The following is a 13,942-nucleotide window of genomic DNA, read 5'->3' on the forward strand; positions in this document are numbered from 1 at the left end:
TCAGTGTGACACCAAGGGCCGGGCCTCAGTGTCCAGGAATTAGAGCAAAGAATATTCTCGGTCATTGACACTCGGCAGTGACAGACAGCCAGACACTAAACATGCATGGAAAACTATGGCTCTTGGGATATATTTTTCCTCTGTGCCTTTGTTCTAACTCGTTGATAGTAAACCTTGGCACACCACCACAAACGCAAGCCCTGAAGCGTGCTTTCCGCAGACCACAGTCACAGGCGGGCATACCTGAGTACTTCCCCGACCCCTCGGCTGTGCCGGCCGCAGGTGTGTCCCGCTCTGATTTCTCGGAGGCAGCTGCAGGCAGCAGCAAACTGTTTGGCATCATCACATCGGGCACAGGCACCTGTGAAGACCAAAGGGGCTCATGTCAAAGGTCCCCCAACATTCAAAAATGCCACCACCGCTGCCATTGGGCAGTCACATCCCACTTGGATTTTTCCAGCCAAAGCAGGGACACTTGGTGGCCCTTACAGGCCACTGCTCTCCCTTCCAATTTCAGATCAACACCATTACAATGCTGTATTCTTTCTTTCCCTTTTTAAAACTGTGTTTGTAGGTCTATGTCTTTATCCTGATACTCAAAGTTTGAAACTCAATGTGTCCATGTGACTCATCTTTATAACATTATAGATATAAACACGAGACTGTAAAATATGAGTTACTGAATAATCTATGCCCGTATCATATTTATTTTCCGAGCAAAAGAGACAACAGAGGGGCCTTGGACTGTGATTTCTATAACACAGTCAGGGAAACAACTTTGTGTCGCGAAGAAGAAATACATTCCTATGGACCAATAAGTGCAGATTTGGTGTTGCTACCTTTCCAGAGATTACATCACACGCACGTCAACATGTGGGGTCCTTACTGTCATGAGCAGCTTCTCCACGCAGTCTGGGGAGACGCTGTGCAGGTGCGTCAAGTGCAGCTGCAGGTGCATCTTGTTGCTAAGGACGTCCTGGCAGAGGGGACAGCAGACGACCGGCTGCACCGAGTGCTGCGACAGGACGTGCATCTGGATGCGACTTTGGTCCCTACTATTGTAGTTACAGTAAGGACACTGATAGAACTGGAAGACAGTGAACAGACATGGCATATGCTATCGTTAGTCTGAGGGCTTCAGAGCATCAGCAGGAATACCGAGGGCTCATTTGTCACCAATCACATTTGTCACCATGCTGCGTTTCAATAGCATGGAATCGTTGGGGGCTCTAACACTACCAGGAGCAATAATAAATAAATTAAAATTAAAAATAGGTTTCTATAGAAAAGGGAGGAAAAAATGTATTTACCTGTTCGTGACAGAATTTATTGTCCTCTGTAGCTTTCGATCGTTTTGTTGTGACATCTTCTTCCTTTGCCAGCAGGATTGGCGGGGTCACACCCGCCACACTGACTTTTAGCTCCTTCTCTGGTGTGATTATTCCTGATTCCACCCCCAGAAAAACAGAACGTGTCAACTTCAAAAGACTAGCAACGTCAAACCTGAAAGATTCTATGTTTTTCATCTAGCGCTGACTCTAAACCCACAGAACCACAAAAGGAACTGGACAAGCACTTATAAATGATGCTAATCTCAAAAGGCAAGATGCACACTTCTTTGTGTCCACCGACTAAGTGGACTTTATAAATATATTTTAAAATGTACTCCTGTCTCATGTTTAGATAACCCTCGATGACCTTGAGAGACTCATCAATAACACGTGCTCACTGGTGTCTCAGGCTGCTTTTATCACATTAAAGCAAATCTACTCCCATTCACAAATGCTAACTTAGAAAATAACTCTTTTTACTGATGTTTAATTGCCTATCTCTTTTCTAAAATTCTTGATCACAGGAAACATTTCAAAATTCTGAGAAGAGCTAACTACTTATAATTCAGAAACAAAGACAGCATTTTTATGTGGTGAATATAGGACTTAAACATTAACTATACATGTCTCCTGCTGTTTTTGTGATTTACTCTTTGCTTTACATGTTAGACCGTACATATAACATTTATAGTTCACATCTCAAGAAGATGGCTGTTTTATGAGGTTAATCCAAATATTCAGTGTTAAGGGGGTTTAAAATTTTGCCTAGATAAGCAATGTCACGTATAGGAGCCTCACACACATCAAAGAAAAAGAGTGTGATTCTAATTTCCCAATCTAACAGAAAATTCTTTCCAGCATCAATTTTCCCGATAATCTCCTCTGTGAGGCTGGATATTACAGCGACATTGGGTAGGCATGTCACATACATCTCACGACAAACACAAAACCTCATTTACCAGCCATTCCAATCTCATCATAGCACGGCGTCATCTGACCTTTTTTCTGCTGTTTATTATGAGTATTTCTAATTTTAACTTTCAATTTTCACCATCTTCCAGTCAATTTGCAACTAAATTATTTCCAGGGTGAGGATACTATCACTGGACAACTGGGTGCAAATACATGTTGAAATGCAATGAAGCTAAACCATTGATTGCTATCAGCCCCCGCGTGAATATAGAGTCTGGGCGTAATCTGATTGTATGCTGTGCATGAAGATTTATCTTGATTTTTTTTTTCAATCCACATACGGTTCATATAAATGAACAAATTGCACCTTATTGCGAAATAGCCCAGTTTTAATTTAAAAATAAGGTCAAGGATGTTGGAAACAAAGTAAAGGTGAACCAAAAACTACATTCTTTTTTCAATCCTGGATAGAGCTGATGCATGTTTAAACCATATAAACATTTTCAGAAATTTTGAATTCTGAAAGAAATTTAAAAGCAAGCATTTTAAATTTTGGACTCCAAGGACACCAAAATTAAAAGAGACTTTCAATGACAGAATGACAATCATGGTAGGTATAGATTTGGTGATGTTTTCAAATAATTATACTGATTTCTAGATTTGCAAACATTAGATTTTATTTGAATTGTTACATGTGGCCTATACCTACAGATGCCTTGGAGAAATTTAGGTTCCTTCTAGATATTTGAAAAAATAACTGATCACATTTGTATTTGAATGAACTTAAATTTGAATATAGACTGAAGACCTTCATTATATCGATGAAACACAATCCAAGTATTTGATATTCAAAGATATGTCAGAAACAGGAATGTTTATTTCATAATTAATTATGGCATCAAAAAATAGGTTTTTCTTTCTCAAAGCAGAATGTACTTTGTTGTGTTGTATTTAAAGTGCTAAAATATTCAAGAAAATAATATGATATATAATGTTTGCAAATAAAATTTCGGGCTTAACAATGTCAGTTCAAGTTGTATAAAGTGATTGTCATTTGCATCAGGAATGTTTATCCCTCACTTTCTTCTTTGAGACGAGAAGATTTTTTTAAGTCCCCCATTAATGAGTAAGAATATGCTCCTTTAAGAATATAATACTCTCATATTCCCTTATCATTCCTTTGTGCACATGGTAGAATGAGACATAACCAAATTATAAGCTTGTCCATTTCCCTATGCTATCAAAGACTGTCACACACAAATTAAAAGAGAATTTCCATGACTCTTGTTGCTTGCAGATCCTATGGGGTATCAGCAATAGAAAAAAACCTTCCAGAAACTTTAAAATCTATTAAATGAGCAGCTATGGCCTTATTATCATAAGCATAAATATTCTAATATTGGTACTGTACAGGATCAAAAAACACTGATTTTAAGCTATGAGACATTTACTACAACTATACTATAAATCAGTGATGGCGAACCTATGACACGTGAACTCATTTTTTTGGTTGATTTTTCTTTGTTAAATGGCATTTAAATATGTAAAATAAATATCAAAAATATAAGTCTCTGTTTTACTATGGTTGCAAATATCAAAAAATTTCTATATGTGACACGGCACCAGAGTTAAGTTAGGGTTTTTCAAAATGCTGACACGCCGAGCTCAAAAGGTTCGCCATCACTGCTATAAATTGAGGTACATATTTAGTATAATAAATCCATGTTATTTTTATGCTTATTAATATTCATTAATGATGTAGTTGCTTTTGAATTTAGTGACATTCGTGCTGCATCAAGAAAATAAAAGCTTTAGGGTCATTTTATAGCCACTGCAATGGCTATTGGCTATAGTATTCCACCCCGTATATAGGTCAACTTCAATATTTTTTTGTGTGTAATTAACTTAATTAAACCATGATCTTAGGAAAGCTAGAAGCTGTGTAAAGACCATTTTATTTTACATTAAAAAGAAGTATCAATACAAATTAGATCCCGCCACCCCCAGCTGTGTCTAGGCACCCCAGAAATGCATGCCATTGAGAGGAAGAAGCAAGAATGCTGAGCTGGAATAACACAGGACAGAAACAGACCGCAAGGACAGGCAGGCCATCAGGGTTATTTGCAAAGTGATGGAAATCACATTTCATGATTGTGAGCTTTTTCTACTTTTCAAAGGGGTGTAATCTCAGGGACTATGGCCTTCTTGGTAAACTGCAAGGACTCAACTTCAAGGTCTCTCTCTGAATTGTTTTATTCTAGAATTATATTAAATAAGGGCCAATTTTAGGAGAGTTTTGATTAAGTTCTGTGATTACTCATAGTTTATGCCTACAACTTTATTTGAAATAAATCCAGTTTGATACCCTAGAGAAAAATTTTAGGTGAGATCATAATTCATTTTGTGTTCATTAAGGACATCATAATATCCTCTAAAAACAATGCTCTTTTAACATATTTAAACTAAGAAATGCAGTCTAATTACAAGTAAGTACTGCCATATAGATGAGCCAATTACCTGTCAGTTATGTGGTTATGTAACTTGCATGAGATAACAATATAAAAATGACATAATTCATTTCCATTCAGATGCTGCCTACTTAATAATTTTCAACCCTTAAAATACAGAAGGTTGTAAAATGGTTTATACTCATAATAAATGAGGAAAATCCAATAACACATATGTACTCAAAGCAAATCTTGAAAAAACAATAAAACAAAACAGTTATTTTTAAATATTTTATGAATCAATGTATTTGATAATATTTGAATACTATAAAACTTGAATCTAACAGAAGACGTTATTCAATGCCAAATAATTCCAAATGATAATTACCAGTACAGTATTCTTTCTAATGAGACTGGAATGAAAGGATAATTTTAATTGCAATAATGAAGGTTAATTTCCATCTTTCCTCGTGTTTACTCCCTTATTAAAAAGTGGTCCCCTTAGCCATGGCAGAGACATATTACATTTTCAATGCAAATGTATTAATCTGGATAAACTCTATATTAATTCTTGTACTGCACAGCGCTGTAATTTGGATTATAATTAATCTAAAGTGGCACTAGATTTAAATGACAATATAAATGAGGCATTATGAGGCTTTTCTATTATGAATGAATATTCAACAAATACAACTTGCATATTGCCAAGTCTCATTTTGAAAGCTCCAGTCCTGGAGATTAATGTCCGCAACTCTGCACAACAGCTTACACAAACAGGGTCTTTCTAACACGTGTTAATTCCTTCCTGTCTCAAAAATTCAGTGCTCAAGTGGAGACACGCTGTTTTCCCATCTAACACACTAAGATAGTGATTAATTTTGCTCATATTTTTTGACATTTATAACTGACATAAGAAGAAAAACAATATGTACATAAGTGGTTATTCAATCTTTAACAATATTTACAAGGGAAAAAGTCCATGTAATAGTTTTTCACCTAATCAGATTCCATTTAGAAGGCAGAAAACTTGGTTAAAAGTTCATGCCAGTTGTCACTAGCAAGAATTGTCTTGAAGTCTGGGAGGTTTCAAGGCTAAATGTTTGCATCTCAGAAATTTCTTTTAGTTGGTTTTAAAGTTCATTTTATCCACTTAGATATACCTGGGGAGGCATTTCTGCAGGGATAAAATGGGTTTTAAACAACTCCCATTACGCAATGCTCTGTGTCCTCTCCTGTGCTCCAGTCTTGTTCAATGGTACCAGTAGGCACCTGAGAAGGGACACTCACTCATCAGGCCATTAGGAAGTGATGAGCCCATCATTTATGCAGAGAAATGAACTTTACTGGTGGGGATGGAGTGCCTGTGTCTGAGGTGGTGTTCCAGGTGAGACTCCTCCCTCAATGTAAGATTGGAGCCATTTTCAAGAGATTCCAGAATCCATCCTTTATAGCAGGGGGCCTCAAACTTTTTAAACAGGGGGGCCAGTTCACTGTCCCTCAGACCGTTGGAGGGCCGGACTATAGTTAAAAAAAAACAAAACTAGCCGGCTGCTAAGCAACAGGCAGCGGCGGGCCGGATAAATGTTTTCGGCGGGCCGCATGTGGCCCGCGGGCCGTAGTTTGAGGACCCCTGCTTTATAGGGTGTTAGATATTTAAAACCAAGCATAATGTCACGCACCTGAGTATGAGAGCATTCAGTGTAACACGAATGTCACACGTTCTTCTGAAGGCTCGGGGGGCGGGGGCGGGGGCGGGGGGGTGCTCCTCTACAGTCTCTGTCAGTATGACTGTGAGAGGGGGACCACTGAACACAGGCAGGGCCCTGCCCTTCCAGAAGCAAGCAGGCAAGCAGCGGGCCCTGATGAGGTCTATCCTCCAGAGTCAATCAACTGACCACCTGGCTATTTCCAACTCTTCAAATAAGGTTTAGACAGCACTACCCTTGACCTTAACCAATTGCCAGGTACTTCAAACTCCTGGTCAGTAACCCCAAGAGCCGAGTTCCTAACACACAGCTATGGCATCTTTTTCACATTGCTTTCGGCTCAATACCAACCTCAAATCTTCTTTGTTTAAGGCAAATTGGAATCATATGTTCACCACTAGATCCTCGGCGCAAATTGAAGTGGCGCTTTCCCACTGGACTCCTGAGAGCAATTTAGCATCGAACGGCGTGGGGTGGGAGCAGGGAGGCCCTTGGAGTAATTTTTGAAGGGAATGCAAAACCAAGATACGCAGATGACTGAATTACAAATGTGGGATAATTCAGGCTTAAATGGACTTGCACATGAAAATGGTATATATATCTTTTTGCACAACCCAATGTCTTCATAGCGAAAACGAGCTTCTTTATGGGAGGCTGTCACTAGATCTCAAGGAAAAGATAGATGACTACCTGAAGCTAATAGGCTTGAACCCGTTGCAACAGTTCTCCTGCTTCAATGAGCCCAACATCATAAAACTAGGTACAGCGTGCAGCAAAAGTAGCCAATGTAATATTTATTCATCGCGACCGTAGATTTCCATCTCATACATACAAAGTATGGATGAAGTCATATATTTGCCAAATCAAACACAGGAAAAGCCTTAGGTATCCGCACCAGATGCTGGCCTAGGGTTTGTTTGTGCACAAGTAAATGTCATGACATGAAGGTTTGTTTTCCGAGACAGTAGCTTTCATTACTGGGATTTGTCTATTCTAGAAGATCAAAATTACCCAGCATCTAATCCCTTTTCAATGATATTTCCTCTTTCTTAGGCTGAATCATCTGTAAACTTTTTTCACTGGATTTCGTTTGAAATGCTTCAAATAGATGCCCTTAAAAAGGGCAAATTCCTGAGTGTACATTGTAAAAAAAAAAAAAAAGCGAGGAAAAATAACATTTATTTTTAGGGTTACGTGGTTGGTTTGTGTGTGTGTGTGGGGGGGGTGTCTGTGATTGAATGAAAAAATCCAAGTGATATCTAATCCTGTGCTTATGAAAAATTAATATGCCATCAGAGGAATCACAAGTACAGCTAAGATTAATGAAAGGCGCTTAAAAAATTACAAGCACACAAACTGATTTGATTAAAAAATAATCTCGCTGGTCGTCCTGTAATATTCTTCAACTTACCCACATCTATTCTGTCAGATGGTTATGATTAAAAATAGGTCAATGGGAGGCTACTGATAGAAGTCACATGCAAAATGCGCATGCGATGGATAGCAGTGGAAATGTTAGACAGTTTCAAATGAATAAAAGCTTTTAATAAGTGTGGGGATGGGGTGAAGGCAGGGCTGATGTGGGGTGTGGGGGTGGGGAAGAAAGCGGAAGGGTCGCATCTTACCGGGGTCTTTGCTGGAGGAGTTTTTGCCTTCACCAGAGTCTCTCTCATTTGTGTCTTTCTCATCCTCCTCGGCCACCGGTGTTGGCTTAAGAGGTCCTTCTGCCTCCTCACTTGGCTCTTCTGTTCAGAAAGGCATACTGGTCAGTAGGATTGGACCCCCCTCCCCCATATGCACACTCAAATAATTACGTGACCATTTACAAACTTGGTCACCTACGAACCATCTGCAGACACCCATTCTCCAAAGAGGACATACATTTATTCAAAACCTCAGAACCTGATGATGGTACCAATGCAAATGTTTATCTCAAGCAACTTCTGTTATATCCACTGAGCACATGGGCCGGTACTCAAAGAGAAGAAATCACTTTAAGCACAGGTGAAGCCAGGAAAGCTGGAAACATGGGTGGGAGGCAGTTCTGTCATAATAGAAGCTTCTACGCCACATGGACCCCGTTCCATGGACCTGGGTAGATGGCAGAACAAACCAAATCCCTAGAAAAAAATCCTCCATGAAAGGATGGGACAATGATGGGTTAACTATAAGACAGGTGTTCCTCCTGCCTTCAGTCCCCGGACCCCAGAGGAATTCTTTGGAATTCATCTGAGTAGGATCTCAAAAGTTCAGTTGCACTGGGATTTGTTTTTCTCTATAGGGGGAGCTATACAGGGCGCAGGACATAAGAAGGTCTATTTCTTCTATGACAACCACATCACCCCACACCTCATTCACGGGTTCACACCAGCTAGATTACATGGAAATCCTCATAGTAACTCAACCCTATTTAATTATTCTGTAAATCTGAGGTGTGCCGCTGCCGGTGGGTTAATCTGTTTATGCAGTTAGCCTCCGTGCTGGATCTGGGCAGCACTAATCCGTGAACGGCCCACTGTTCTCCTCTAGCCTGTGATCATTTGTCTCTCACTGTGCTGATGTCACATTTTAATGAATTTTTAGCAATCCGAGTCATGCCAGATAGCCAGACTTGCACCTCCCCGCAGCAGGGCATGCTGTTTTCACGGCAGCACAAAATAATAAAAAATAAAAATCATATTCCCCCGCCCAGGTAGGAATTACATACATGAGGAGGAGAAGGTAAAATGGGATTTGAAGCACCAGGCTGCTCAATTTCATAAAATCTTTAATGACCAAATAAATTAACCCTGGAAAGGCAAAAGGTCACCGCCACATATGCATACACGTGTCTATTTGCTTTTGATAAGCAGAGCTTTTATGCGGAGAACATGATACAATTAACCCTTCAATAACCATACAAAACGCTGCTACGGACATTTTAAGTGTCAGGCATTAACCGAAAATTACACACTGCATAAAATTTTCATTGCAAATGCTGTAGTGATTGAAAGGGGGAATCGCGGCCCTCTCCACACCCCATGTTTTATTAATAACATTCTGACAGCAGAATGAAATATCCACCGTCATGTGTAGCAGCTGAGCACACACACAGAATGCTATTGAGTGTCTCCCTTGCCCACCCCGCTCTCTACCGTGAGAGCAGGACACCGCACAGGGGACGGTGCTGGGCTCAGATGGGGCAGCTCCACAGCTAAGGGAAAGCAAGGCCAGGCGATACATCTGCAGTCAGGGTTTGCTTCCACTGTGCGGCCTCAACAGCCCCCACAAGTCCATTTACCCTAGGTCTGCACTGTGCTGCTGAACAACAGCAGCGGGGAGTTCCTGGTGGAGGAGTCAGGCATCTGAGGGTTTGGGGGGAGTGTCCCTTTCAGGCAAATCACGTGGAGATTGTACTTTAGGAAGAGAGAATGACGCTTGTTAGGGCTCCAGCCTGCTTTCACCAGCCACGATCATCACTGATCAAACCCCAGGCTCCTGCCCCCTGCATGAGGCCAGGCTGAGAGGGGACAGTGGCTGGCTTGGTGAGGGAGGGGGGGTGGCGGAGATCATGACCAGATTGGGCTGTGTCCCTGCCAAGTCCACACACGTGACGTGACACCCGGTGGCAGGCCTCGACCTGTGACAGCCCACGGCAATTACTCTCTGGCTCGTCCTGGGGAAGGGAGGCGAGACTTCTTTGGGTAGATTTACTGAACCTTTCCCCCAGGGCTGGGAAATGAAGTGTCACCGTGGTCCCGGTGTCCTTATCTTGAGGGGACATAAAATTGTAAGGGCTATCGCAACTCCCATTAATAAAACATGGGGTGTCAGGAGGAGAGGACGAAAATTATGAAGGTACTCCAAGAAAAACTACAGTGTAATCTGGGTCTCATCGCACGCTTTTCGCAGGGTCCGATTCTTCATTTTCTAGTATGTGTTTTAAGGGCGAGAGAAATTCCCAGACATGTTCCTCTATACATCACCGTGGTGTCTGACCTCCGCCTGACCCTGGCCACAGTTTGAGAAATCTGAATGTGAACAAAGCCTGTGTCAGCAGCACGGAGCGACCGCCATCGACTTAATCGCAAACAGCAGTTCTGAGGCCATAACTTGGCCCGGCTCGTCCAAGCCACAGCTCAGACCCTCCGGAGCTGGCTCTGCCCGCACAGCCTCTGCCGCTGGACATTGCCCCCCTCTCTTTTCTGGCTCTGCCTTTGAAGTCGGCGGGCAATTAGCTCTAATGCTCCAGCAATTCAGACCTGTTTTGTGGTTTCGAAGGCGAGAGCTGTTTATTACAGGTGGGCACTTTGGAGCCGTAGAGCTTTGCAAATTTGTAATCATGCAAAAAATAATCAAAGGGTAACTTATATCCACCACCATAAAGTTTCATACGAGTCTAAAAAAAAAGAAGGCTCACTTTGGTTCTGAGAGTTTTTGAAATTAAGTTGACATTCGCTTTATAAATAGACTTTAGAGTTGGGAGGATTAATGTGGAGAAACCACTCTCTCCCTAGGAAAGCGGTACGTTGGCGTTGGGGTTGCGGGAGGAGTGGCTGAGTTCTGCTTCTCAAGTAGCAGCTTCCTCCATGTAAAATGCCATCGAGTGTAAGATGTGTTGTAGGAAATGAACCAACAAACAAAAATATATACGTGACGTTAAATGTGCTCAAGGGATGCGTTAGAACTGAGGGAAATGACATAAATTCAATTACGTAAAATTCCAAAATGAAGATACTAACTTACAGAAAATTCCCAAAGATGCTAATGCAGTTGTCATTTTCACCAATAAGTTTCTTCACTAATATAGTACATGTAATCCTAATAAAGGCATTGTAACATTTCATAATACTGTTGCTTTCACAGCATATATATCTTTATTCTTTTGCTTCATGTAATATAAAAAACACAATATTTCTTCATATATCAAACTTTAAGATATGAATGTAGTTAAGCTTAAAATGAACACAGGAGTCCATTAGGACTTCCCAGTTTTCAGACAAATAGTATACATTTTTATTTTTAAATGTTCTGAAATAATACTATAGTCTTATAGAAGTTCAGTACAATTAATTTCCTATAGCATTTTTATCATGGATAAAATAATCTTATAAAGTTATTTTGTATATACACATAAACTATTTTTAAAAGAAATGTTTTGAATGACTAGCTCAGAGTATTTTCATTTGAATAATGAAAATGATTAGAAAATCTCAATTTATTCTATAAAATCATAATACACATTTTGAAGCACGTCTACGCCAGTGATACACTGCTGATCTAGGAGCCAGCCAACTGTCCTTGGTTCCCGGGCTTTCTCCCACAATGCGCCTGGGAACCTTCTCTCTGAGTCCTCGAAGGCAGTGGTCGCCAACCGGAGGTCCCTGAGGTCCGAGAGGTTGGAGACCGCTGCTCTAAGGAAAGCGTTGCACACTTTTTAGCCCATGACGTAATCATATAAAGAGGAAGCAGAGGACAGTGAGTAACTTAAATATCTTTAGTTTTATATACTGAGCATCTCTTCAAAGCACCTGGCTTGTAAGAATTCTTCCCTGGACGCCTGCACTCTCTCCCTGCCCAGTCCCACCACCAACCTCCAAATCTACCCTCTGTATGAGCTACTTCAACCTACTGAAACCTTCTAGTGACTCACTACAAGCAAAAGTTCAATCTTCTGTGCACGGAAAGAATACCTCCGAGATACCTGGTCCTTGTCCACCACTCCAGTCTCATTTTTTTTTTCACTTCCTACCTAGCACTTAATACTTAAAACAACAAACAAACAACCCTTGTGGGTGTGGCTCAGTTGGCTGAGCATTGTCCTGTGCACCAGGTCACAGGTTCAATTTCTGGTCAGGGCAGTGCACGGTCTAGGTGTGTGCAGGAGGCAACCAATTGATGTTTCTCTCTCACATCACATCAGTATTTCTCTCTTTCTCTCCCTCTCCCTTTCTCTTTCTCTAAAATCAATAAAAACATTTTTTAAATTGCATCATCAGAGTCACCTGTTAGACTTGTTAGAAATCAGACTGTGTGCTCCACCCCTGGAATTTATAATTCAGGAGGTTTAGAGGATAGGCCTGGGAATTTACATCTCTATGCTCCCAGGTGAACATGATGCTTTTAATCCAAGGACCACATTTCATGAACCACTATTCTAGAAACACGTGACTGTTATTAATGTTGCCTTCCAGTACATATCATTATATTTCCCTGTCTTATCTAGGACAACTTCTCTACACTGTATATACATTTTTTCCCTTCAAGCCCAGCTTGGGAAATACCAGTTTCATCATCTGTAAAAAATGGAATTAACAATGCCTACCTCATTGGTTTGTTATAATATATAAAAATCAGTCAGCACATAGCCTAACAAACTAAGTGTTTCAAAATGCTGGCTGTGTTATTACTATTAATTATTTCTTTATCCAAAAAGTCTTCCCTAAATCTGGAATTGGGATTAATGTTTCTGAATAAGATTTTCTTCTTTTTTCTCTACATGGATGTCAAATAACTTACCACAGTATTTGGAAATGATCCATGTACTGTGCCTATTTTCCCTAATAGCTACACATTTACTGAAAATAGTGATTATCTTATTGCTCCTTGTGCCAGAGCACCTGGAACAGTGCCTGGAATAGAGTAGGCAGGCAATACAGATTTGTTGAAACACTAAATTGAATTTAGGATGCAAAATTGAAGAAGAGGAGGAGGCGTCCAGACACTATGCCATTCTTCTATTCCCCTTCAATAAAACTCGAAAAGGAGTATTTGTTTGTTTGGATTGGTGTCGGTCTGGTTTGGGTGTCCTTACATTTTCTCTTTCTACTAAAAGTGAATTCATTATCCAACCCGCCAGTCTGACTTCACACCAATTGTTCCTCTCAAAGCCACCGACAACTGCCAAGCTGTGAAATCCAGTGGCCATGAAGGTGTCTGCTCAGCAGATGTATCACACCCTCCTCCTGGGGACCACACCTGACAACCTTGCTTGAGCACTGTACGTCTCTTACTTCCTTGATCTCATTTACTACAATCTGCAAATAACTTGTTTATTTGTATAGACATGTTGTCCAAAAATCTTATTCAAGACTTATGCCCAGCAATCACTGGCACTAATACTTGGAGCGAAGTCGATGACTCCTAGTTTTCTTACTCAGGGTAACTAGGTCTATGGCATGATGTCATCAGTTGAAATGAAGAAAAAGAGGAGAAGAAATGATTTTGCAGAAAAGAGAAGTTCAATTTGGAATTTGTTATATTTGACTTCCCTATAGAACATCTCCATGGAAATATGCAGAAGGCATGGGAACATCTAAATATAAAGTTTCTCAGAGAGACTGAGTAAAGATGGAGATTTTGTAAACAAAGACAATAAATAAATATGTCAACAGGGAGTGGTATCCTTTTAGGTTACAATTTTGGTCAGAGCCTTGATTTTGCCCTATTATTTCCAATCAGGTCATTAATGAAATCTTTTCATTGATTTGAGGTGAGGAAGGCAAACTGGGCTTGTACTATTTTATCTTAAGTATGCTCTCTAATTTTCTAGAAAATAACATATGTA

General features: G+C 40.4%; 1 protein-coding gene across 1 annotated transcript in view; it reads right to left on the reverse strand.

Moving 5' to 3' along the window:
• ZFHX4 (zinc finger homeobox 4) overlaps positions 1–13,942 on the reverse strand; it is a 183,146-nt gene that overhangs the window by 19,231 nt on the left and 149,973 nt on the right. The window contains exons 6-9 of the mRNA XM_070391934.1: positions 8,022–8,141; positions 1,311–1,444; positions 887–1,087; positions 244–361 (exon numbers count right to left, since the gene is read on the reverse strand). Of these exons, the coding sequence (XP_070248035.1) occupies positions 244–361; positions 887–1,087; positions 1,311–1,444; positions 8,022–8,141 (573 nt within the window). The remainder of the gene's footprint in view (positions 1–243; positions 362–886; positions 1,088–1,310; positions 1,445–8,021; positions 8,142–13,942) is intronic.

The sequence above is a fragment of the Myotis yumanensis genome, unplaced genomic scaffold (genome assembly GCF_028538775.1).
Source record: "Myotis yumanensis isolate MYYU_CA2020_CCGP unplaced genomic scaffold, mMyoYum1.0.hap1 SCAF_15, whole genome shotgun sequence".
In the NCBI taxonomy this organism is placed as follows: domain Eukaryota; kingdom Metazoa; phylum Chordata; class Mammalia; order Chiroptera; family Vespertilionidae; genus Myotis; species Myotis yumanensis.